Source organism: Nuphar pumila, chromosome 10 (genome assembly GCF_984573655.1).
Source record: "Nuphar pumila chromosome 10, dmNupPumi1.hap1.1, whole genome shotgun sequence".
Lineage (NCBI taxonomy): Eukaryota > Viridiplantae > Streptophyta > Magnoliopsida > Nymphaeales > Nymphaeaceae > Nuphar > Nuphar pumila.
In genome coordinates, this window is record NC_143258.1 from 98,210,412 (window position 1) to 98,237,306 (window position 26,895).

At 37.5% G+C, this 26,895-nt stretch overlaps 1 protein-coding gene across 1 annotated transcript in view; it reads left to right on the top strand.

Moving 5' to 3' along the window:
- Window positions 1-2,315: 2,315 nt before the first annotated feature.
- The window catches only part of LOC149827530 (pumilio homolog 23-like), a 31,521-nt gene continuing 6,941 nt past the window's right edge, over window positions 2,316-26,895 (top strand). The window contains exons 1-6 of the mRNA XM_090019443.1: window positions 2,316-2,719; window positions 8,912-9,275; window positions 9,380-9,685; window positions 15,450-15,620; window positions 21,024-21,167; window positions 25,332-25,451. Coding sequence (XP_089875569.1) covers window positions 2,460-2,719; window positions 8,912-9,275; window positions 9,380-9,685; window positions 15,450-15,620; window positions 21,024-21,167; window positions 25,332-25,451 — 1,365 coding nt within the window. The 5' untranslated portion in view covers window positions 2,316-2,459. The remainder of the gene's footprint in view (window positions 2,720-8,911; window positions 9,276-9,379; window positions 9,686-15,449; window positions 15,621-21,023; window positions 21,168-25,331; window positions 25,452-26,895) is intronic.

Below are 26,895 nucleotides of genomic sequence, written 5' to 3' on the forward strand. Positions count from 1 at the left end.
GCTGTCGCAATATAGTGAAGGAGTGGCGACAGATAAATTCTGTCGCAATTTAGCAACTAGGGTTATGCGATGGATGATATACGTCGCTAGTCCGTTGCAAAATCTATCGCAAAGATGTTCAACGACAGATTAACAACGTATATCATCTGTCGCCAATGCGCATTTTCCTTGTAGTGGAATAATCTTGCCTTTACTTTTAATTAAGGTGAATGTTTGGATCATCATTATTTAAATTACAATAAAGAAGAAAAGAAGATTAGTGAGCGGGTGTGATGATGACGATGGCAATGGTGATAGTGGTGGTGGTGATGGCAATGTTAATGGTGGTGATGGTGATGATGATGATGTTAGTGGTAATGGTAATAGTTGTGGCAGTGGTGATGACAATGGTGATGGTGGGGATGATGGTCATAATGGTAATAGTAGTGGTTGTGGTGATAACAATGGTGGTGGTAGGGGTATCATGTGGTCATGTTTGGTTAGAACCTAGGTGGAATCAGACTTGGATTAGATTTTTGAGTATAGTATCAGGTTTAGACCCGAGTATAATCGAGTCTATTATAAGATAAACCATACTGGGACCTGATAAAAATTACATGAACCAGACTTGATAAAATAATATCTTTTATCATCTTTACATTGAAAATTTGCAGGGCATAATCGGAACTCAGGTTGGGCCTGGGTTTGGTATAAAATTTTACAAACTATACTTGGGTTCATGTATTAATCGGACATTTGAGTTCGGACCGGAGTCCTAATCGGGTCTTATTATTTGTCACCGTACCCAGACCCTATAGGGTTTGGTCCCAGCTGAGTCTGGATAAACCAAACCCATTGACACCCCTAAGTGGTGATACTGGTGAAAATTACAAAGGTGGTGGTGGTGGTGGTGGTAGTGGTAATGATAATGATAGGTGGCCGTGATGGTAATGGTGGTGATGGTAAAGGTAGTGGTGGTGGAGGTGGTGGTAATGGTGGTAGTTGTAATAGTGATGGTTGTGTGGATTATGGAAGAAAATAAGTGTTTCCGAAAAAAAAAAGGTAAACTTTTCCTTTTGAAACAAAAGGTGAAATTTATAAAAAAAATCATTCAAAAAAGTAAAAAAAATATCCTAACACCAAAACGTGCTCTTTAAAATAAGCATAAATGGCAACGAGCAATTTATATAAGGCGATAGAAACACGGGGTTAGTTTTCTTTTTTCTTTTTTTAGAACCTCGTACTCTTAAATTCAAAAGTGATATACTGCAATTCAAAGCCTGAAAAAAATATGAGAGGATTCTGTCAAACGCTGTGTGAGATTAGCAATCTCACCCAGCGTTGGTAGGATCCGCTCTCAAAAAGTATCCGGGTTTTAGTTTGATATATATTTTTGATAGCTTATTTGAAATCTCTCTCTCTCTCTCTCTCTCTCTCTCAAGTACGCAATTTGCGTGTCCGATAATAGTTTCGTGATGTATTTCACTAGGCATGATTGTGGTGTTCAAAATTGAACAACTGAACTCCACAGTTTTTAGTAACAGCTGATTATAACACGCTTACCTGGTGTGCTGGTTTCCTTTATTATTTAATGTATAGTAAAAGAATTACCTTCTTCTGTCTCAATTCTCAAACAGGACAACTTTGAAGCTGCCCTCATTCCTTGGTAGCATCTCTGTTTTCCTGTGATTTGCACCTCGCATATGGGTTCCACCCAACACTCAAACTTAGGCGTCCAACTGATGGCTAGGATTGGTCTGCATTCTCACCTGGATGTCGTCTGATCCCAGCCGTCCATATGCATCCGCTGGATGTCTAGGACCGAACATCAAAGAATGAGATCCTTTGGGTTTAGGGAAACCGGTAGGCATGATCACCGGCCTACAACTTTTCTTCCCTAAGCAGATGGCGGGCTGAGGATTTTACAAAGTACCCAGATCACACAACCCAGAAACCACTGCTGGCACAGGTTGTAGTTGTACTGTTAAGTAAAACACAGAAAATGGGGGTGAGAGTGTCCATTATTAAGTCTGATGCTCACAAATCCGACCACAAAACTGACTCGGATTCTATTATTTTTTGGGATTCATAACTAGAAGAAATCGCACCCAGCACTAAGACCTGATCGCGCTGGCTCAGCCACCTATGCTAAGTGTTGGCTTGCGTAGAAGGGCGACCCCCATGGGAATCGAAACTAGATCTAGCAGCCAAGTCCCCACCCCACTCAGATTCTATTCTACAATCAATATCCGAAAAACAAAATGCATCGTTCGCATTCGGGTCTAAGGTTCAACTTCGTATGATTCATTCCATTTGTAACCCGAGCCCTAAGACGTTCTCTCTACCTCACTTTTCTTCTTCTTCTTCTTCTCTAAGGCCTCTTTTGTGAACCTCTCTGTGAAAAAACTATGAACAACACACGGTCACAGTGCCAACAACTCGTTTGAGTTTTGGGGGTGAAAAAAGAGAAAAGTGCAAGGATGGCGTGTTACGGGTCGAAGGTCTTGCAGAGCAGACGGAGAAAGGGAATGCATTCGGAGGCTCCAAGCGAAGACGACGTGCCCTCCAAGCACGGGAGCACGAGAGGCAGCAGCAGCAGAAACAGGAAGCCCATGAATGGGAAACAACGCGCAGATGGGGACCAACCCACCAGAAAAGCTTCATCGGGAGGGTCCTCTCACCAAACCCACTCTTCGCAGCCGACTCCGAGTGCACCATCCTCTCGAGATACTGCTCTCAGGTTGTTCTCGTCCCTACGAAAATGATTCTTTCTTGAACATCATTTGGACATGCCGAGGCTATAGAGGTTTAGGCCTTTTGATGGCTGTCATTTTCTGTTTTTTTTTTTGCTGTGAGTCCACTTTTTGTCGTTCTATTGAGTTCAAACGTTCGTATTCATAATGCCCAATTTGATTCCCGTTGTTGCATGTCGAGTTCTCTTAATGTTAAGCATTTTGGTAATTTTGGGTCCTCGTAGAAAAGATGCGCTGAATGGGATGGTGATTCAATTGTTTGATGAGAGAAAACTGTGAATTTTGGCGTTTGGAAACGACACCGTTCACCCGTTCTGCTCCTCATCTTTGAAGCTTTTTTCCATGACTTTTTAGCATTCTTTGATTCTAGAAAGGAAAGAAAGAGGGGAAATCTAATGAGACATGTTGAAGTTTGTATGGTGTTAGTTTGGTTACTGGCCAGTATTTCTTTCGTTGTTAACTGAGTGGCTGCTACAATATGTGAACTTGGTATTGAAAAAGTCATTCTCTTACGCTTCAAATGTGTTTAGCAGGTGTATTGATAATTCTGATTTCTCTTAGTTTGGCTAATTTTGAGCTTCAATGTGTTAGCCTTCTCTTGCTTTGATATGATTGTTGATCTTAGTACGCTGGACCTTTTTATGTTGTGCCAATTTCGTCACATCGTCAGTGCGACTCAATTGATGCAATTTGGTATATACTTTGTGATTTCTTTACCGGGAGATGTGGTAGTAGCTTTGAGATCGTTGTTGATGCCTTGTAGCTGTAATATGCTACTTTTGCAGCGGCACAAAATGAGATTATTTGAAGGGTTCTTCATAATTCAGGTGTTAATTACTACATTTTGCATCAAATATGACCACATTTACTTCTGGGCAATGAAGATCTCAAATTTAATAAGTTGGAAACTGAAGCTAGTTCCCTTCTTCGCGTATATTTAATTAACATTTGATTGATGTAAAATGGATGGTGTCTGAGCTTAAATTAAACATGGTTCTGTTTACCGATATAAAATGGTTGAGCTCTGAGCTTAACTTAAACATGGTTCTGTATTTGAGGTGAATTATAGATGCAACATGAATGAACCAACCCTTTCAAAATCGATGTCTGGCTTTGCTACTGAAGAAAAGGTGCAAGCAAGCGAGATGCTTTGCACTGTTTACTTATTTTCTATAAAATATACTGTAGTTGCATTGACTATGGCCCGACAATGTTTATTTCAAAACCTCTAGTAAAGAGATTGTTAATTTCACCCCCGATCTTTTGAATTTCTTGTAACGACAATATTATCAACATAACCAGAATAGGAACTTTATGCTGCTGACAAACTGTGGTGGTCAATTGGTGTAAAACACGTCAAAAATTTTGATTCGTGTTGGATCCGGACCCGACCCGAGGCCACCCGCCTTCGTGCTTATAAAATGAAACGAGGAGGGGAGGGGTTTCCGGTACGAAACCCTCTCCCCCTCCGTTGCTCTCTCGTTTCTCTCGGTACCTCGACTCCCTCTCCCCTCTCACCTCGCGCCGGCGACCTCCCGTCCGGCAGCCCTCAGGTGACCTCCCCTCACCTCTCCTGGCTTCTCCTGTTGACGGGATCGGCACAGGCGACCCCGACCCGAGCTCCCTTCGGACCCTTCCGGAAACCCAAGGTCGGTAGCCCAGGTGCGCACCCCTCTGCCGCCTCCTCTTCCCCTTTTCTTCTTCCTTCCGTCGACCAACAGGGCCAGTCGGTCTTTTACGGCAGGGGCTTTAGCCCCTGCCACTTTGCCGACAGGTCGGCAGGGGTAAAACCCCTGTCGCATGTGAGAAAGGTTCCGTCTGGGGGTTTGGGGCCTCTGCCTGCCTTTTCTTTCACCAGGGAGGGTCGAACCCCTCATTGCTTTCCTGTTTTGATGCGCAGGGGAGGGTTGGACCCTCCCTGCCTCTGTTTGTCGCAGGAGAGGGCTCGAGCCCTCCTTGCCTTCGAGCTACGCGCGGGAGGGGACCCTCCCTGCCTTAGTAGTACGCAGGAGGAGGGGTCGAGCCCCTTCCTCCGTCCCTTTTACACAGGGGGAGGGGTCGAACCCCTCCCTGCTTGTCTTTTACACAAGGGGAGGGGTCGAACCCTTGCCTGCTTCCGTGTTTCGCTGGGAAGGGGCCGATACCTCCCTCTATTGGTCAGGGGAGGGGTCGAGCCCCCCTCACTGCACCCTCGTTGTTAGGGGAGGGACTGAGCCCTCTCTCTGCACCCTCTCTCGTTGCCTTCGCCAGTTTTAGGCAGGCAGGAGCGGATCCCCTACCTCTCTCGTTGCCTTCGTAAGCCCCTGCCTATGCTTCCTTCGGGTCAGAACAATGGCAGTGCCCTTGGCCTTCTATTTTGGTGTTAGCTTGCTAAGGATGTCGCTTTTGCAGCTCGGCTCGTACGATGGATCCCGCTCGCGCCCCCGTGGCTTAAGCCGTCAATCTCTTATGCCCGCAAACACCATCAAGCTCGCAACTTCATGAGGTAGGGGAAGATTGCACGGAGGATTTGGACAATTGAATTAAGTTCAATTAATTAAAAAGGATATATATATATATATATATATATATATATATATATATATATATATATATACGAGTATGCAGTTAACTCAAGGATGTGATTTCGCGATCTTTGTCCTTTACTTTCTCTCATGTCTTTTTTTACTGTCGGGCTTTGCGCTCAGGCTTTGCGTTTGCACTCCTGTTTTCAGTCTTTACTTTGCCGTTGCGCTTTGCGCCCAGGCTTCTGCTTTTGCAAATGTTTCGTTACTGTCTTGCCATTGTAGATGACGCTCAAGTTTTTGTTTATTGCATCCTCGTAAAGGATGCAAAGTCATTTACCACTCTTTCTCTTGCGACAAGAGTTGACTCGGGGGCTTAACGATACATCCTCGACTAAGGAGAGGGATCCCCAACAAGAATCCTGGCTTTTCGAGTGAGCAGTCTTGAAAAGTAGACTTGATAAATTAGGGAGCTGCTCAAAAGCATCAAAGACTGCCTAAATTGAAGTATTTGGAAGGATGTGATTGGTTGATTTTGTTTGTCTATCCGACATATCTCGGTTTACCCCGAATTGGGGCTTGAACGAACTTCTTAGCGGGGGTTATGTTGAGAAACTCGTATCCCGTTTATTGAGGCCAGTATCGAGTTATGCAAGGCATGTAGATACTACGATAGCGGATGAGATTCTGGAAACTCGCATGCCAAATGTTGGCACAAGCTGATGACTGTTTCAAAAGATAAAGAATGTCAAAAGTAAAGTTTGAGAAACATTAGATGTTTGCGAAACATTTCTGTTGAGGCTCATATTGAGGAATTATATCCCTTTCATCCTAGAGTACTTGTAGTCGTGCACTGTACGCTAGTACTGCGATGATCGGATGCGACGGTCGAGCGACCTCGATCAATGCTAAATGCACAATGTTGTAATCACATAAAATGGTGATTGATCGCCTTCACAAGCAAGATGCTCGAGCGGTTGAAAGACCAGAGCATGTAGAATGAATCGTTAGTTAAGCAACGCCTAACACACTCATTCGCCTTTTGTTTCTGTCAAGGGAGAGGATGGATCGGTACAAAAACTTCAATGAACAGATTGTTAACAACCACCTCACGGGCAAAGATCTGGCCTCCCCAGTCATTGGAGTTAGGAGAAAGGGGACTACCAAACATTATCTTAGGTGGTAGATCACATGAACTTCTGCAGAAGTTGGATGCATCCGTTGCCAAGTAACTGACTGCTTTTGGGGAATCCTTTCTCGGCTGAAAGCCGTCCCCTTAGGAGCGGACTCAACTAGCTATTCGGGTTATTGAAAATACATAGAATAACAGTCGTTCAAACTAGTCTCAGTTGTTTCTACAATTCGTGGCTGCGCGTACCCGTAGGCAAGTAATATCGAAACGTAAGTCTGTTCACACTGGTTGATGGGTCATAAGACTTGCTAATTGTTGGGTAGTTCACAGCTTACGATCAAATGAATTGTTATGCTGCGTTTTGACAGTTGTATTGCTTATCTGTTTAACTGCTTATCTGTTTAAATTGTTATCTACTTTAAACTGCTTAGCATACTGAATTAAATGTACTTAATTCAGTTTTCTGTAGTCTCTCTTGTGCACCTACTAGTTTTTCGCAAAACTAGCCTATTTTATGGGTACAAGTGTTGATTAGGTGCATCACAGGCGATGACATGATTGCGAGATGACTTCAAGATTTCTTTTTCCTGCTTTAGCTCGCGTCCTGGATGTTTTTTGGTTTTGTCACGGATTTTCCTTGGGATGTCCAAATATTGTAATTTTGAGAACTTATTTCAATAAAAGTGGTCTTTTCAAGTGTTTTGCAAGTAACATGTGAAGTGAGTTTTGGTCCTTTAGGCTAACGTGCCCAAAGTTGTCAGCTTGCCTTTCTGAATTCAACAAAAGAATCATCTTCCGCTGATTACATGGACTCTGAAAGGAAAGAGATTTTTTCTAATCTCTTGCTTGTTTTCTGAAAGGTTCACAAGTTTGAAATTTTGGGGTGTTACAATTGGAATGTTCAAGCTAAAAATTAGTTCCGCTTTTGTTTTGTCTCTTATTTATATTTTTTGTCAGTCCTTAAAGTAAAAGATTCATGGCCCATCTGAGTTTTTGGGTTGTCCTGCACAAGTCATGAGTTGTGACTGAAGGAGTCAAGTGAAATGTTACAGATTCCTGAATTTGGATAATGAAGAAGATTAGATTGTTGTATAAGAAAATTGAAAATAAAGTTCGACGCAATAATGCACGATCGAGATTGAAAAATAGTATTGTTCATGCATGGGAAATGTCTCTAGGAGATCGTAAGATGGCATTTTAATGATCCGGCCGTGTGTGTGGAGGGAACATATTGCTATGATTGAAACATATTTGGTGGAGGATTCTAAAAGATTGCAATTGAGCATGATATACAAGACTGAAGCAGGTTGCTTGATCTTGGAAGGATTTGGGATAAATGTGGATTCAGATTGTGATAGCAAAATAATGTAGATTTGAAAATTGGAACTAGAAGCACAGAACAAGATTGGATTTTAGTATTTAAAAACCAGGGAAATGTGAATTGCAAGTAAGAGTAACATCTCTCTCTCTTATGCGGGTTACATTTTTCCTGTTTTACAGAAAAGGATAACAGTGTGAGGGTAAATTCCTCATTCTTCCTCTTCTTTTTATATTTTCCCTTTCTTTATAAAGAAACTGCCGTAAGAAACTTATTGAGAACAAGCGAAATCTAACTGAAGATTTCAAGAATTTTTGTTTTGTTTTTTCTTTTTGTGAAAGCATAATTCATAGTTACTCCATTACATATTTGCACTTGTTTACAGAATTGTAGTGATCAATCTTTTATGATTCAGATTCTTACCTGAGAAACTTTTGTTGGATGGCCATGATCTTAAAGGAGGGAGTAATAACTAATAGTTTCCAATATTGTGTTAGGAGGAACTGAGTTCTTAAGTCTCACTTTTTATTTGAGTTTTATTGGTGTATGGGTCGGTTTTCGTTTTCCTTTATAATTGGGTCTAGGTATAATCTTTGAAGCTGAGCATGGGTTTGGTCTTGTGGGTTGGATCAGGGCCCAACTAGACAGGATCAATCTAGGGCATCACTGTTTAGTGATGTAGTGATGAGTTCTAAACTAAGGAAGACTGCTTTTGATGCCAAGGAGGCCAGGGTTCCCTCCAAGCACCCTCTCTCGTTCCCTCTTGTTTTTTCCCCTTGTACACCATCTTTTTCCTCACTCTCTCATGTCAGCCACCTTTGTGTCGAGATCGCAAGTGATTCTCTTGGTGCATCGGGTGCTAAAGATTGACCAATAGGTTGTGTTAGCCTGCTCCCTTGCTGTATTCACAGTTGGGTTGAGCAGCTGGTTCACCTACCAATAGGTTGAGAGAGGAAGGCTGCAACATATTTCTCCTGTTTATAGATGCAAATTGTGTCCTTTTCTGTATACAAGTGTTTTTTCTATGTTTATTCTAGAGCCTTTTATTCTTACGGCTAAACAAAGCATACCTCCCTCAAGATCCTTTATATCTGTGGTTGAGTTGCATAAAACCAATTCGGGTCCAACCATTGGTTTATGAGAAGATGCAATTGTTTTTACTTGGCTGCATTTGTTTAATTTCAGTGTGACTGATCCACTTTGTGCTTACCAAAAATTGATGTAGGAAAATGGTTGATCCTGAGGCTGCAAAATACTTCTCTGAGATTGCCTCTCTTCTTGAAGGGAGTGAAATGGATCTTGAAGAAAGAACTGTTGTATGCAGTAATGCCCTTGAAGAGACAAGGGGAAAGGAATTACAGCTTGCATCTGACAAGATTCTTAGCCGAGTAATGGAAACACTCCTTGAAAACTGCAACATAGATGAATTGTGTAGTTTCCTTCAAAGTTGTGCCAAACAGTTTCCAGCCATCGCCATGGACCAGGCAGGATCACATGTTGCTGAAACTGCTCTGAAATCTTTGTCTAGTTTTCTTCATAACGAAGATAATTATTCTGCTATTGAATACACATTGACTAAGATCTGCCAGGTGTGTGATTTTTCACTGGTTGTGCTGTATGCAACATTATTCTACTGGTAAAAAAACTGGTGGTATATAAGTGTAACGTGTTAGTTTTGTTGTTTTTTCTTCAGGAGCTGGCTGTAACTTCTGGCAATGTAATTCTTAGCTGTTATGGATCACATGTCTTCCGGAGTCTCCTCTGTCTCTGTAAGGGAATACATCTGGATTCTTCAGAAAGTTTCCATGTGACAAAGTCAGCCACCATTTTAGCAGAACGTTTGAGTGGGAGGTCAGGTCAGTCAGCTGGGAACTGCCTGGTCCAAGGTCATCAAGGATTTCCTGAGGAGTTCAAATGTTTAATAAGGGGCATCTTGGGATATGCCAGAGATGACATTGCAACTTTGCAAGTTAGTAGTTATGGTACTCTTGTCCTCCAGGTATGCTTACAAAATCTTGATATCATAAGCTATTTCAATTGAAATATGTTACAAACAAGGAGAAAAAAGGGATCATATTTGTGTTATTGCTTAAGCTTGTACTCTGTGATTTACTATGTATGAAGGTCTTGCAAAGCATAACTTTGTCTGAAATGCCAGCATTTTGGGGGCTTTATTGTGTTTCTCCATTCATACTTACTTTGACATAGACATATATACTAGGTTTCTTTCTTCTTCTATTACTCACTTATATGAGCACATTTTTGCTGTTTTTCTTTCTTGATTTTATTTATTTTTCTTTTTTTTAACTGTACTGTCTTTAGTAAATTCTCGAATACTATCTTGGTGCCTGGACTTGGTTGGAACTTGGAACCAGCAATGGTTGTTTTATAAGTTTACAAAAGTTCAATCATCTTTCCGAAAGTGTTTGGTTGTCCTGAAAAGTACATTATAGACTGTTAGAAAGTGAGTTGGAATACATTGGGTTCAATAATGAACCCATATTTATGCACGTGAAGTGCAAATATACCCATTAAAGGGAAACAACACAAGCACATAATGTGCTAACCCATAAAACCCATAACAAGGGAAAAATATGACATAAAGTCATAAGTTGCATATCATTGAAGAAACAATGGACAAGGGGTAAAAACCCCATTACAATGGAGCATAAGCTCCCTCAAGAAGTAAGAAATACAAAGGGGAAAGCCCCTATTTATAACAACAAAAAGGAGCCTTGGAGGGGCTCCACTCATAGACGTTGGAGCCCCTCCAACGGTCACAAATGTGACCGTTGGAAGGGGCCCAACGTCTATTTGAGTGGGCCCCCCAAGGTACCTTTTGGTACTTGAGAAAAAAGAAAAAGAAAAATAAAATAAATTACAATCACATCCATAAAGTGAATGTGCGTAAAACAGAGGAAAAGACTAAAATACCCCTACGACTAAACAAAAGGAAAATATATATTTTATATATATAAATAGGAGGATACACATACATATATACCATATATGTATATGTATCATCTTTTATATATATAAAATATATCTAATTACAACAATTGATTGGTACATTTTAACACCCCCCTCAAGCTTTGCAGGGAAACAAAAAGATTGAAAAAAAAAGGCAAAACTCCACGATGCTTCAGCGACTCCAAGAGGCTTCGGCAAGGATGCAATGAAACTTGAAATAGCCTTCCTCCAATTGTCTTCAAATGATAAACCCATTTCCCGAACCATCCAGGGTACTTCCCTTTGTCCTATCTCCAAGATTCTGAGAAAAGAAAACAACAAAGAACAAGTAAACAATATCTTTGCACTTTACTCAAAAAGGAACATTCCTAACAAGGTGCAAAATTTATGCATAATATGATAGTTACTTTAGTATGAAACGAAAAATTTAGAAAACCAAAGTTTCTAAAGCATACATTATGTTAAAACAAAATGAGCGGAAGCAAATTATGCAAAAATTGCAAGAATGCATAATGCATTCATAAGGTCCACCATTGGACAAATATAACCCCATAATGGGGAATAACAAAATGGTCCACTAAGGGACACCACAATAAGCCTACGAAGAGGCATGATATACATAAACATTATTGAATGAGGGCCCAAAAAGGCCATAAAGAGCATATGCATATACTTATCATGAAATGAATTAATACTCAAAGAACTCTTTAATAAACATGCTTCAAACATGTAATGAAGTGCCAAACAAGAGAACCAAAGTTTCCAAGCATACTTTAGGCAGAATAAACCCAAGAGTTCACAAGGTTTTAAAATCATTTATAAAAGACATACTTAATACACATTTTTGCATATAAGGGTGGCAAAAACCATAAGCACTTAATATATGGATTAAATGCTAAGAAATCAACTTGATATGCATATCAAAAATATGATTTGCTTGAAAAACACAAGTCATGAATGAAATTTTGCAAATTTCAACAAAAGTTTATCCATTACAAACATCTTCCTCATTAGTCTTCCAAAACCCATAAATCAAGTGTATAAGCTACTAGATCAAGAATATAAAGCCATTAAAGGCCAAAGACACACACAAAGGTGTGTAAAAGAACCTCTTGTCTACATATAATAATACTTGAAATAAGTGCATCTACGACAAGAACAAGAGAATACATGCCAACATGGACTAAAAAGTATCTCTTGTCTACGTAAAAAATACACTTAAAACCAAGTATGTTCAACTACTAGAACAAGAGTAATAAGCCAACCATGGGCTAAAACATAATACATCTCTTGTCTACATATGATAGCACTTGAAATGAGTGAAATAAGCCAACCATGGGCATACATCTTAAGCGACTAGAACAAGGACACAAACGCCAACATAGGCTCAAAATCACACACCATAGTGTGAATCAACGTGCCTTGTCTACATATAAAAACACTCAAGAAAAGTGTGTTCAGCTACTAGACCAAGAGAGCAAAAGCCAACAAAGGGCTAAAAACACACGAAGGTGTAATAAAATTCTTGTTTAAATATGATGACACTTAGATAATGGGCATAAAAGGAAAAGACTTTTGAGGCAATAAACTTGTAATGAAAATAAACCTCGAATAAAACAATGAATTCTCATAACAATAACATGCATGTAAAAAATATCTTCAACAAGATACTATAATCGATAAAATAAAATTCTTGAGAACAAATGTGTGAACATACACATACCAAGAATACTTGTGAAAAAACACAAGAACACGTGCACAACGAGCACAACATACGGAATCACAAATGTGCAAATGCACTCATAAGATTCATAAAATAAAAGGTTGGGCTATAATCCCAAAACATCTTGATTTTAAATGTACCTTAAAACATTTAAGGTTTCAAATACCATATGTCCATCACATAAAAGCATCCATAATATCAATGGCACAAGAGAAAAAATGAGTGACATGCTCATAATTAGAGATCAAATAACAAATCATTTTAGAGTCCCAAGGTGCCCATAACTCACCTCAACAACCATCTATAATATGGAAGGTGGACAATCTAAAAATGATACAACACGAGGTGCCCATAACTCACCTCGTCAAACATCTCTAATATAAAAATACTAAGGCCAAATAAATGATGCATTAAATAACATGTGATGGACAAACATAAATGCCACAAAAGGGCAATAAACACATAAGGAATCATTTTCTAAATAAAAGTTTTTACAAAGAGGACCGATTAACAAATTGAATCAAAGGTCCAATATAATCCATCAAAACAATTTTGCATAAACACGAATTATGCTTAATCTTCAAAAGAAGTCTTGTACACCAAAAAAGGCTTACTATGCAACATAATATGAAATATTAAGCAACATCATGTGTATGAACCGATTTGGAACAAACAAGCCTTAACTATGAAAGACATAAGGTGCAATTAAACGGTGAAGTTGGTGAAGTTCAAAAATAACAAACTTAGGCCAATATAGGCATTCATAAAGATGGTGAAGTTCGAAAAAACTTATGAAATCTACTATTGCAACTTAAAAATGATAAACAATCATGAAATCTTCATAAAAGAGTATATACTCACAAGAAGATCATAAGGACCGAAAGGCCCCTTAAGGAGAGTTTGAACAAAAAAACATATACAACTCCCAAGAAGGAGAAAACTCCATTAAAGTGGGAGAAATCCCAACAAAATAGATTCATTAACAAAACCTTATGATAAATAAGATTGTACTATGGCTTAAATAAAAATTAAACATTTATTGAGGAAAAATTTAACACTCTTAAGTTTTATAAAAAAAAAACATGACTTAATAGATTATTACCTATTCCTAATGAAATAAGTACACACTAGACATTAGTGAAGACCATAACTTTTGTAATGAAATATGCGGAAAAGCAATAGAGTGCATTAAGCACTTACAACATTCACTAATGAGCAAACAAAAGGGCAAACACCAAAACCCACAAGAGACAATCACAACATAAAATTATAAATGTCTCTTATTGAAAAGAGAGAGAACTCTCTAAATGTTGAAAACATCCTTAAGAGTGTAAAGATGAAAAGAAAATCATCATATTCCATAAGATCATTTTAAAACTTAATTCAACCGGTATTATAAAAAAAAACTTTCTTAATTAAATGTTGCTCATATAAAACGGACACATAATATGGAATTTTTCATATATGCCAAACATTTTTCAAAAAACTATATTTCACAAGCATTTTAATCTTAACATACCTTTCTTTAAAGACTAAACATTCATATAAAGGTATTTTCATAAACAAGATTAGGTTTAAAATGTAAATTCAAAGTTCCAACGGTCATAAATTTTTACCGACCCATTAAAGCAAGTTTTGAGCAATCATATATCTAATTTTTCGCCAAACAAGTTATCATTTAAAGTTTTTCAAAGAAAAACATACGAAAACGATTCAATGGAGTAGCAAGTAACTCAAAAAAGACATAATGACAAAAAGCACACATAAAGAAAAGGACATATTACATTCTTCATACAATACTCAAAGAAATAAAATGCATACCGAATAACTATAAGAAAGACAATAGAGAGAAACGAACACTTCACCATTTTTCTTTAACAAATTCTTGAATACCACGCTTCCCGATGCACCAAAGAGCAACTCGATCTCAACCTTGCTCTGATACCATGTTAGAAAGTGAGTTGGAATACATTGGGTTCAATAATGAACCCATATTTATGCACGTGAAGTGCAAATATACCCATTAAAGGGAAACAACACAAGCACATAATGTGCTAACCCATAAAACCCATAACAAGGGAAAAATATGACATAAAGTCATAAGTTGCATATCATTGAAGAAACAATGGACAAGGGGTAAAAACCCCATTACAATGGAGCATAAGCTCCCTCAAGAAGTAAGAAATACAAAGGGGAAAGCCCCTATTTATAACAACAAAAAGGAGCCTTGGAGGGGCTCCACTCATAGACGTTGGAGCCCCTCCAACGGTCACAAATGTGACCGTTGGAAGGGGCCCAACGTCTATTTGAGTGGGCCCCCCAAGGTACCTTTTGGTACTTGAGAAAAAAGAAAAAGAAAAATAAAATAAATTACAATCACATCCATAAAGTGAATGTGCGTAAAACAGAGGAAAAGACTAAAATACCCCTACGGCTAAACAAAAGGAAAATATATATTTTATATATATAAATAGGAGGATACATATACATATATACCATATATGTATATGTATCATCTTTTATATATATAAAATATATCTAATTACAACAATTGATGGGTACATTTTAACATAGACATGGTAGTACTTTTCTTGTAAACATAATTTTTACAAGTATATCAATTAATGCAAGGGATTGCCATGCAATTTTGAAATTTGTGAGGTAACAAAGGTTCACAAGCTGTTAATTTTTTACTACAAGCTGTGAATATATGCAGCACACTCCAAGCTATATGTGTGGAGAGAAACACAGGAATGCCAGGGTAATATAACATTACACCACATTATAAATAATACAAGTGTTGGCTGGAAATTTTCAGAAATTCCAAACCATGTGTTGACAATACTTACAAAAAAACTTTTCGGAAAAGGAATTTAAATACAGAAACCCAGTTAATGATGCAGACCAAGAAAGGGCAAAAGGACCATTCTAGCATGGAAAAAATTAAAATTCTGCTCTATTTTTTATTAGAATATTCTTGCAGTTTCATCCAAGTTTCTTCCTATTTGACAAATGCTATCTCATTTGAATACTACATGGGATTGTTAGTAATTGCATCATTTTCTTGTAGACAATACTAAAGTTACTAGCAGGAGATGATCAGGAGTTGTTCCATGTAATCCCTATCCTCCTTGGCTGCCATAAGTCTAGCACATCTAAACCAGGTGAATATTTGGAAGCTGCAAAAGTGCGTGAAATCTTGGGTTTGCTAAAGGATACTGCATTTAGCCATTTAATGGAGGTAATTTGCTTAATACTTTCTTGTGTATATTGCTTATTAAAGCTTCATAAGCATGTGTTGCAGAAACATCCTTTTTGTTTATTTTTTCGTTTGTGTGTATGTCTGTGTGCACATGTGGCATGCCTGCTTGCTATTTAACTTATTTTGCAAAATGTAAAAATACAGCTAAGGTGAGAGTTGCAATTTTTCATTTTTGATATTGTACACTGTCCTCCTAGCTCAACATAATGCTATTATTTTAGTGTTTGTGTCAGTGGCCAGTACCAAGGGTCAGTGAGATTTTGAGAAATTGTCTATGCTGATGCATTTAAGATGGTTGAGAGATGGCATTAAGAAGAATAGCTACTTGTGATTTCTCAAAAAAAAAAAAACATTTCCTTCTCAAAAAAGACTAATATTTACCTGTTGATGGTCTTCCTAAAATATGTATCTATGTGAGTTTTAGCTAGCAAATTATAGGGGAGAGCTTGGTCTACAAAAAATATAAGAACATCTTCCTTGTCATGCACCCTTTGAAGATGATAGTTGGTGGTTCATTTCTGTCTGGGGAAGTGCAATGTGCTAAAAAAAGACGTGAAATTTCCTTCTTCAGACTTTATGAAATATTTTGCACTTTGGAGAATGTTGTAGACTTGTAAGTAATGAAAATCTTCTTGGGAAATTTTATTGCTCCTACATGGAGATGGGGCACTCTGATTTTGTGTCTTAAAAATGTTTGTCTAGTTGTTTCTCCTTTCCTTTGGAGATGCTCTGGGGCATGAGCCATTGCTTAGTTAGCAATTTCTGGAGTGGACTTGATAGAAAATGACATTTAAATTATAACACTCAGTGTAGATTAATCAGATGGTTTCTTCATTAGTTGAAATGACACTTCAACTTCATTTGTTTCTTGGTACACTATGGAAGTGCTGCTTACCATGTTCACCTTGCTGGATGTTTAATGCACTTAATTGGGTTAGCAAATATCTTCTCTCCATTGCTGTAATTTTTTTTAACTTCATTCTGGAGAAAAAGGATTGTTGAAGCATTCTAGGATCCCTGATCATATGATATAAAACATAAGTAAATACTATGTTAAACTTTGTGGCGTATGAGATGAATTTTGTTACTTCACTTGACTGTCCTACATGTGTTAGAAGAAGAATCAGAAAAATTGGAAGATCAATCTCCCAAAGACATAAGTACATATGCTTGAGGAGAAAATGAACAATCATGGCTGACCTCCTTGCTACACACCTAAAGGTGTACCTACTTAGGAGCCAACTAATCCTATTTCCAAAAGCATACGTGATTCCAGTGAAGCTCTTGCTGATAACCTTCCAATTACTCTAAGAAGAGGGGATCAGTTGTGTGCTTGCCACTTTCTTTGTCGTTTTGTTTCTCATCATGTTGTTTTTGAACCATACAGAATGTTTATGGGCAATCCAAAATTGAATCCAATTCGTAAAAGTATAGAAGAGTCAACATCACATCCAAAATGGACTGAAACCATGATGAGCAAATGAAAGCTCTAAAGAGAATGATACTTGGAGGGTTACTATGATTCCAAATGTAAGAAAAGCAGTGAGGCCCAAATAGATCTATAGTCTAAAGTCCAAATCAGATGGATCCATGGATAGATACAAAACTAGATTAATTGCCAAGGGGTCCATTCAGATGCATGGTATCAATTATCATGAAGGCTTTGCTCCCTTAGCTAAGTTGAATCTCATCAGACTTATCCTTGCCCTAGCTTACAAAAGATGTGTCTCACATGAGTTGGATGTGAAAAATGCATTTTTACATGAGAATATTTAGAAAGATATCTGTGTCTCCTCTTCAAGGGTTCTACCCTCTAAGGGCAATAGAAGTGAAGTGTGTCAATTGAATAAAGCAATTTATGGGTTAAAACATTCATCTCGTGCATGGTTTGAGTATTTTAGTAGCCATCATTCAATTTGGCTACAAGTATTAGTGATCACAACTTATTTGTGTAAGAGAGAATGCTTCTATTATGATATTGTATGTAAATGATATAGCAATTACAGCTATGTCACAGGGATTCTGCATAGAGGCTGCCACACCTGCATCGACGCGACGTGGGATTGGATGCAGCACCCGGTGTGGTGAATGTGACCCTGAGTGCGGTCAATCCACACTCAGGGTTATTTTTGTCCAAAATAGATACATTAAAAAAATATTTATTTAAAGTTTTGTCTCATATACAAAGCTTTGAAAGTTTGAAACGTTGTGCACTAAATGTTTTGAGCCACACACATTCTTTTACTGTTTTTAAAAAGCTTTGTCATAAAAAGTTGAGCCATTACATTCTTTTATACTTTGTATAGAGCTTTATCATAAATGCATTAATAAAATAAGTGAAAACTGCATTGGAATGAATTTCTATATTAATTGGAGAGAATCGAGTAGGTCGGATTTTGTATTAAATGGGGAGAACCGAGTAGGTCGAACTTTTGTATTAAATGCATTAATAAAAAAAGTGAAAACTGCATTGCAATGAATTTTTGTATTAAATGTATATAAATTTAAATATGATTAAGCAATACCTGATTAAACAATACTTCTAAATTTTTATTGTTTCTTCTGAAAAGCAGATTTTTTTATTGATTACCCTCCTGAACCCCCGCACCCAAGTTTTTTTAAAGTGCCGCACCCGCACCCGCACCCGCACCTATGTGACATAGGATTACAGGAGATGATGTAGATGGAATAAAAAGGTTAAAAGAGAGGATACAAGAGGAGTTTGATATTAGAAACTTGGGAGCACTTAACTACTTTCTTGGGATTGAAGTTCTTTGATCAAGGTGTGATCCTAACTGAAACGACATGTTCTAGACTTCCCAAAATTACTGGAATATTATGTTGTAAAGCTATGGACAACCCCATCGAGCCTAATCATAAGCCAAGAGGATGTTGAGATGTATCAACATATATCTCACCATTACATAGCCAGATGTGGCATATTCAATAAGTGTGGTGAGTAGATAGGCGTGCCTGCCCCCCAGAAGATTTTTTTTTTAATAAAAAAAAATTGGACACAAATGACCGCACCTAGGGTCGGGTTGACCACACCGGGTGCCGCACCTGCGTCGCGTCGCGTCGACGTGGGTGCGGCACCCGGTTTGCCGAGTCCCTGTGACATAGGGCATTTCTATCTTTGTAGCCATTTTCACTATGCAGGGTCACTTTTGTTATTTATCCACCCCTTTTGCGATTAATGTGTATAATGAACAGTGTAACCCGATATGCAAATCTGAGCCTCATTTTTTCCCTTCATCGTTGTCTTCTTCATTTTTTCTTCCTTATCCTCTTCCCCTAATCTCAAGCACTTATTCCTTTTCTTTTTGAGACAAAAACTCAATCACTTATTCCTAATGTCAATAGTGTATGAATACTGTGGATTGAACATATCATATGGTACTTCCAGATCTGTGTGGAGAATGATTGGTTTGATTGATGACAATATGACAGTATATGAATTCATTTTGTTGTTTACTTGCAAATATATCTGGTCTATTGATCTATCTTGTATCTGATTTCTTTTTGAAGATAAAGATGAACTTTCTCTAAAGAGGAGATAATCAGTAACAAGTCACAAAAAAATATAAAAGAGTAGTAACTTCAAAAATGACTGAAATCTAAAAGAGAGTAAAACAAGGTATATGCTTAGCTCAATTTATTTGCTATAAAGTCCCCAGCCTACTCGACCAGTCCCATTGTATAGCAATACCTGCCTACTTTGCTTCAGCATAAAGTTGTAATTGTGACTGTATTCTCGTGTGTATTGTCGGCGGGTTCTCTTTCTTGTCATTATAAACCCTCTTATTCATTCTTGCCAAATATATGCCACCTTGCCAAAAAGATCCGTCATCTCCGATCTGTTTAACATTTCTTGCCTTTTAATCTGGTCCATGGGCCTATAAGGATGTATCTAAAGGATGTGATATCCCATGTGCTGAAGTTTCATTCCGGCCAGGATAGTTGAGAATGTAAGAGAAAGAGGAGTAGGCCCAAAGTAGGTGCCAGGATGTCTCTTCATTCTTGCCACACAGTTGCAGGAGACCAAGTGAAAGCCTCACTTTTTAAAGCTTCCCTGGGTCAATATGCTGTCTAGCAAGACTAGCCAAGCAAAAGTTACTGATCTTGAATTTGATGGGGCCCCAAATGTTTTTTTTTTCGGAGTAATGAATTTAGGGATTCACTCATAGAAAAATAACTGGATTTTGAAGTTAAAAGCTCCCATCTATTGAGCATTTTCTTTTAATAAAATCCTCCAAAGAGTTCAAAAACCGATTTCTCAGTTTGTGGGCATGGTGACAAATGTTAAAAGCGACAAAATCTCGTTTTTCAAAAACTCATGAGAAATTGAAATTTTTTCATAAATCTCACATTTTTTGGCAAAATCTCAGCAATAAAAAATTTAATTAAAAAAATATAAAATTAGTTTTTATAAGAAAATATTAATAAAAAATATTTAAAAATAAAAATACATGGTTTTTTCACTATAAATAGCTGTTTAAAATGTAAATATCATGTTTAAATCACGGTATTTATGTTTTTTCATAAATCTCATGATATTTTGAAAATCTCACGAGAAATTGCCGTTTTAGACTTTCAGGCAATTTCTCGTGATATTATCACAAGATTTTCATAAATCTTGCGATATTTGTCACTATGCTTGTGGGTAGGATCTAACCAATTTTCAACTACATTAAGCGATGACTCTTATGGAATGATATGCCCCATTCTCCTCCACCAGGCCAGCAATCAGCCATCATACTCTGTTTATTGGTAGCTGGTTGATATGGGTTATGAAATCTCAATCTTAGTTTTCTTTTCTTGTCCATGGGTCCAACCAAAACATAGCATTATGGCCATCTTCCAGTGTTGGACTGATGCACTCCTCAAAGTCCATCAAAACCTTCCATATGCCTGAGTAATTGTTTCCCTGGGTTCTATTCCCATGTGAAAGATAGTCCCATTAGCCCACATGTTTTATCAATGATTACCGCCAGCTAGTATCATAAAACAATTCTGACCTTCATTTTGTGGAAAAAAAGAAAGATATTTTGCTTCTACTACTGTGTTCTTGAAAATAATAGTTTTTAATAATTATTTATTTAAATACATGCCAACAAGCAGACAGTGTATGATATTCTTGTCATGCCACTTGCATCATGAGAAATCTTTAGAAACATAATAAGGATCATGCATGTCAGATCATGTCTTTTTTAGTCTTTCTTTTTGTGTAAGCCTATCCATTCTGTGTCAACATTAACTATAGGCATTAATCCCATTTCAATGCATTTTCAAACAAATATTTGACATGTAAAGAAGATTATGACCAACTATTTCCAATTCATACTTTAATAGGGAGATATTCCGGCTTTTTGCATGTTGCAGGTCATTCTGGAAGTGGCACCCGATACTTTATATGATGAGATCTTCATCAAAGTTTTGAGGAGTTCCTTTCTGGAAATATCATCTCATCATTGTGGCAACTTTGTCATTCAAGCTTTAATTTCTTCTGCAAGACACAAAGATCAAGTATGTGCTGGTTATCTATTCTTTGGCTGATCTGCAAATGTTGTTTTCATTACACACGAAGATTTGCACAAATGGAAGATTTATTAATTTTATTTGAATCTCCTGTTTTGTTTTTCAAACTTTTGGTGTTAAACTGTTGACTGCCTTTATCAGAATTTAGTTTGTATGTGGACTTCAGTTTTTGTTTGGGCATCTTGATTAATATGTCTAATTGGATTAGCAGCTGCCTTAGTGCTATTCCTGGCTTAATGCCAACCAAATGTCAGAACGGGTTAAATATGAGGATCATGACCCACAAAATTGTGAAGCATTTACATACCCTTTGTTTTTGGATTGTTGATGTATGTATGCTGAGTTGTTTTTCTTGAAAGGTATGTGTATAGAGATAAAGAAGTAGAAATGGACTCTTATCATGTTTCCTTATTTGCACTTTGTTGTCCTAATGAACATCAAAATAGCCCCCATCTGTCATGGAGTTTACACAGTGTCAAGAGACAAAGTTACGGCTAGAATATCTAAAATTAGAGGTTGCAGGAATAGAAGATGGTATGTGTATAGAGATAAAGAAGTAGAAATGGACTGGTATCATGTTCCTTATTTGCACTTTGCTGTCCTAATGAGCATCAAAATATCTGTCATGGAGTTTGCACAGTACCAAGCGTCAAAGTTACAGCTAGAATAGCTAAAATTAGAACTTCATGCATCTGGGCTTATCTTGTTTTTTAGGGGAAGAAAATTTTCATTGGAAGATGAATGGAATATATGACTAGGAGCCATCCAAAGCAAAGAGCAATTATTGCAACGAGAAGAACATGTGCCTACCTCTACTGTTTGGATTCTTTTGAGCATATCCCTCAAATACTAGTATCTTGAATGGGGTTCCTGAGATATTTCTTGAAGAGCTTGAGTAGGAGTTTGTGGCTTGTCTTGTTTTCCCTCCAGCTATGTGTACATATATGGAAAAAATATGTATGGGTCTTTTTTCATGGAAAGTAGAGATTTCAAGTGGTGAGATCTGAGGTGCGTTTGTTATGATGGCTTCCTTAAGGGAGAACATTACCATCGTTAGTTACATAACTTCTCAAGTGATGAAACCTATTGGAGGGGTTTCTTCATTCTCTAGTAAGAGTCAAAGCTTCCAAATCACCAAAGTGAAGTGCAATTTAAATGTAGTTTCTATCCGTCAAGGGAAGCTTGCTTAGGTCAATGGTGGAGTCAAGAATCCCAATGAAAGTGATCCTCATTGTGTGGATTGGGAGAATAAAAGTTACCTTGCCATTTGCTTACTTCCTATAATCCATGGACCCATCCATTAGAGAAACCTTTTTAATTTTTGAGACCCTAAAGGGATTTTGGATGCATGTTTGAAAAACAAAACTGTGGCAAAGAAGTACGATGTTATATATAGAATTTGGAGATATAAGCAAGAAGGCTGGTCATTGAATGACTATTACAATGACTTGGTAAATTTTGGCAGGAAGTGAGCCTCTATCAGAGCTAAATGTCCCGTGTAAGAAGGTAAGAAAGGTCAGAACTCAGAAGAGGTGTGATTTATTGTATAAACTTGATATTGAGCATAAGCATATCAGGTCAAATATCATGTGGCGTGAGGAATTACCCTCACTAGGTGCATGTACACCCTTCTTTAGAGAGAGAAAATAGAGATGTGGCTATCTTTGAAGAACAAGGCATTAAAAGATCCACTCTCCTTTGTGAGAACCCCTCCCAAAAGTTCAGTGAAAGGGGTAGAACCACAGAGGTAGAGAGAGAGTGTCTACTTAAGGCCGTGGTAGAGGTCTCAACTTTGTGAATTAGAAAATAAACTCAAGTGTACTCATTGTAGGAAGGCTAGGCATACTAGGAATCAATGTTGGGACCTAGCAAGGATGCCTACACCTAGGGTACTCAAGCATAAAATGATGGTCAAGAGAAGAAAAACCTTAAAGATTGTGAAATGGCTCTTTTCAGGAAAAGTATTTAGGAATTGTAGCTCAAGTCTGCTGATCATACTAAAGAGGGTGTATCCATCTCCATGCATCTTAACTCATCTGGCATCTATTTCTTAGATTATATATTCAAAATATACAAATCACATGGGATTGAGATGTAATGAAACAAGGTACAATAGAACAATAGGGAAACAAACACAATGCCAACAAAGGGCTTTAATAAACTCACTTAAAGTTGGTCACTAATGGACCAAATACAATCTCAAAAGAGATAAAAATACCAAACAGCACAAGAGGCATACAAGCCTATAAGATGGGAAAAAACTCTAGAGAAAAACCCTCAAATGCTTCTAAAAGCATTGAGGAATAACAAGGGAGTGAGGCTCTATTTATAGAGCCTCACTCCAACACATGGGAGGCAGTCCAGCTCTTTGGACTGCCTTCCAACAGTCATTATTATGACTGTTGGGTGGCAGTCCAACGTCTGCTGCCCAACAGTCATATTTTTGACTGTTGTGCCCAACAGTCATATTTTTGACTGTTGTGCCCAACAGTCATATTTTGACTGTTGTGCACAACAGTCATAAATATGACTGTTGTGCCTAAGCTGTATGACAGTTTATTTATTTATTATAATGTTAAATTACATTTCAGTCCCTAGTGGACTGTACTATATGATAAAAGACAAAAATACCCTTATTGGGTATTTGGATACAATTTTATTTTTAACATGAGATGTCTATTCTCTAGGTATCAATATCATGCATCTAACCATAGTGTAAGTTTAGGGGGCGTTTGATTCACGGACGCACGTGGACAGGACACCGCATCCTGTCCTACGCTGTCCATGGATAGGACAAGACACACTATCCCGGACTGTCCAGCACCCTCAATTTTTTTTTCTGAGTGTGTTTGGCATTTTCTCTTCCTCCCTATTCCGTTGGGTGGGGGAACAACAGTGGGCACAATTTTCCTGTCCTCAGGGCACACCACAAACGTGTTTCCGTGGGTGCACGGACGCGTGTGAGGCCTGCGAACACGTGGGGATGGTGAATCAAACACCTCTTAAGATTGGTTGATAGGTAGTCTCCATTGCCCACTCTTCGACAAGGAATAGTTAACATGGTTGATTTTCTTACATTCAATGTTGCATACACCTAAATTTTCAGTTAGCTTGCTATCTATAAAATTCCACGTGAAAGACCTTAACTATTGCATAACCATTTTCCAAACTACTATATATTTCAAGACTTTAAGACAGGGAAAATCGTTGATCATGAACTTGAGAGAAAGTGATTGTATACCCTTAGTGTTCCTTGTGCTCTGATGTCCCACAATGCCAAGTTGTCATGTAATTAGAAGTCAATTCTGTTGATGCATTTGAGGTTAGGGTATCTGCCTTTGTCTAATTTGCTAATTTTGTACCCAAATATAATAATTGTCAATAATAGTCATGTTATCTATCATGGAACTTGTCGAAAGGCCAAGCAGTGCAAAACCTTCTTTCCAGTCAGATTTCTAAGAATTTTGCACCTTTTAAGCCTGTCCATTTTGAGGTGTTAGGACTGACCTCTATAGTATCTATCTTCGATTATAGATGTTTTATTTCATTTGTGGGCGACTTTTCAAGAATGAGAGTTGCTTAGTTGTTAAGATCTAACGTTTGTATCTTTTTTCAAACTTATCACAAATTAGTTGAGACTTAATATCGAAAGTATCCCTCTCAAACCTCTTATCATAACACCCCTCAACAAAGTGGGGTTGCTAAGAGGAAAAACAGACATTTGTTATATGTTACTCATGCACCGTTGTTTGAGATGAATGTTCTTAAGGGTATTGGTCGGAAGATGTCTTATTACTACTTACCTTATTACATATGTTTTTTGATGGCCTTTAAGGGGAGTCTCTTATTCATATTCTCAGACCGCATGATTTTGTCTTTTCAGTCATCGGTATAGTACTTGATTGCGCTGTTATATTCACATACCTAACGTCTCTAGAGATAAGCTTAACCCTAAGGCTATGAAAGGTAATTTTTATTGGATAAAATGTATAATCGAGACTCATCTGTTCATGGAAACTTGTGTCATTCTGTATGACCATCTAACACTTTGATATTCGATGTCCCTGGAATTGGTGTTTGCCTTGAAAAATGATCTGTTGATACTTTAGTTGTGTTGGGTCCTGATTATTGTGCTGTACTTGAATTTTACAGATGAGCTTAATCTGGGAGGAGCTTGGTCCAAATTTTAAAGAACTGTTCAAAATGAGAAAGCCTGGAGTGGTTGCTTCTTTGCTAGCAGCATGCAAACGATTTCATACACATGAGAAAGAGGTGCCTTTCTCTTCTGTATTCTTTTCTGTAATCATAATTGTATGATATCCATCTCATGCTCCTCTCCCATGGCATGCTGTACATTCAGTATCATCATGTATTGGGTCTATCCAGTTATTTAAATTTCTTAAATAAAGACCACAGTATTAATGTAGCGTGGATGATGAATCATCTAGGCCATCACATTTGCAAGCTGGCACCATAAAATTTGTAGCTAGAAGACTCACAGTTTCGTGAAAATGGCTAATTGAAGTCAGGCTAGGATACCATAATAAGGAACCAAAGATATATCAGGCTGGAATATCATAATAATTTCTTCTTCACCATCAAATTTGAAACCTCTATTACATGATGGTTGGTTCTAGTTGGATATGGCCAAAAACTTGTGACATTTTGAAGCAGATGCAGATGAGATAATGAGATCAAATTAATGCCATACTCAATGATATTCCTCTCAATCTAGTGATAGTGGCCCGTAGTCTGTATCCGTTTCTTGAAACAACTGTTGTATATAGTGCATGTGTATGCTTGCAACCTTTGGAAAGTTAATGGTGGCAAGTGTTCTTAAATGCATAAGGTTTTTTGTTTGGATTCAGTCAGTTTACTTGTGTATACTCCTATCCTGATTGGTCAAGACTGTTTTAGTCCAATGTAAAATTGTAAATTATATTGAACACATGATCCAAATCAACCAGGATAAAGGTTAGTGAATATAAGCTTTAAAATGCAGCCTCCTCAATTACTTGATTGAAATGTAGCATGTAAGCTATGAACTTCTTTCAGCTTGAAATTAAGTCACATTCATTTAGGTTGAAGTCCAACACTACTTGACTAAAAGGATGAACTTACTTTAATAGGTATTATATTCTGTATTAATGTCCTATTTAATATTATAATATAAACAGTCTCTTTAGTAGAGGTTATATTACTCAATGAAAAGGGTCAAGCTAGCCCAACAAAAATTGTTGCCTCGCTATGTCATGAAGAGAGAAAAGGTGAAAGTATTAACTGATATTTTTTTTATGTTATTTCAGAATATCTACATACATCATTTTACATCATAATACATGAAAAATCCTATTGCAATGATAACATGTAATCTGTTAGTTGTGTGTTTGTAACGATACTTTCTTATTTGATGTGTTCTTTGTCTATAGTTTTTAATCTCTTAGTTGCATGTTTGTAATGATACTTTCTTATTTGATGTGTTCTTTTGTCTATAGTTTTTATAAAACAAAAATGCAAAGTTATACTTTTTGATTGCACAAGCTATATATGTTTTCTCTGCGACATGGACAAAAGAATTTAGGGATTGGCAATTAACCTCTTTGCAAACTGGGTTTAGTGGAGATATAAAAAACCCGAATTAATATGCAAATTATGGATAAAAAACAACCTATTTGTATATATGTTTGGGAAGAAATGTGAAATTCTTCAGAGGTGC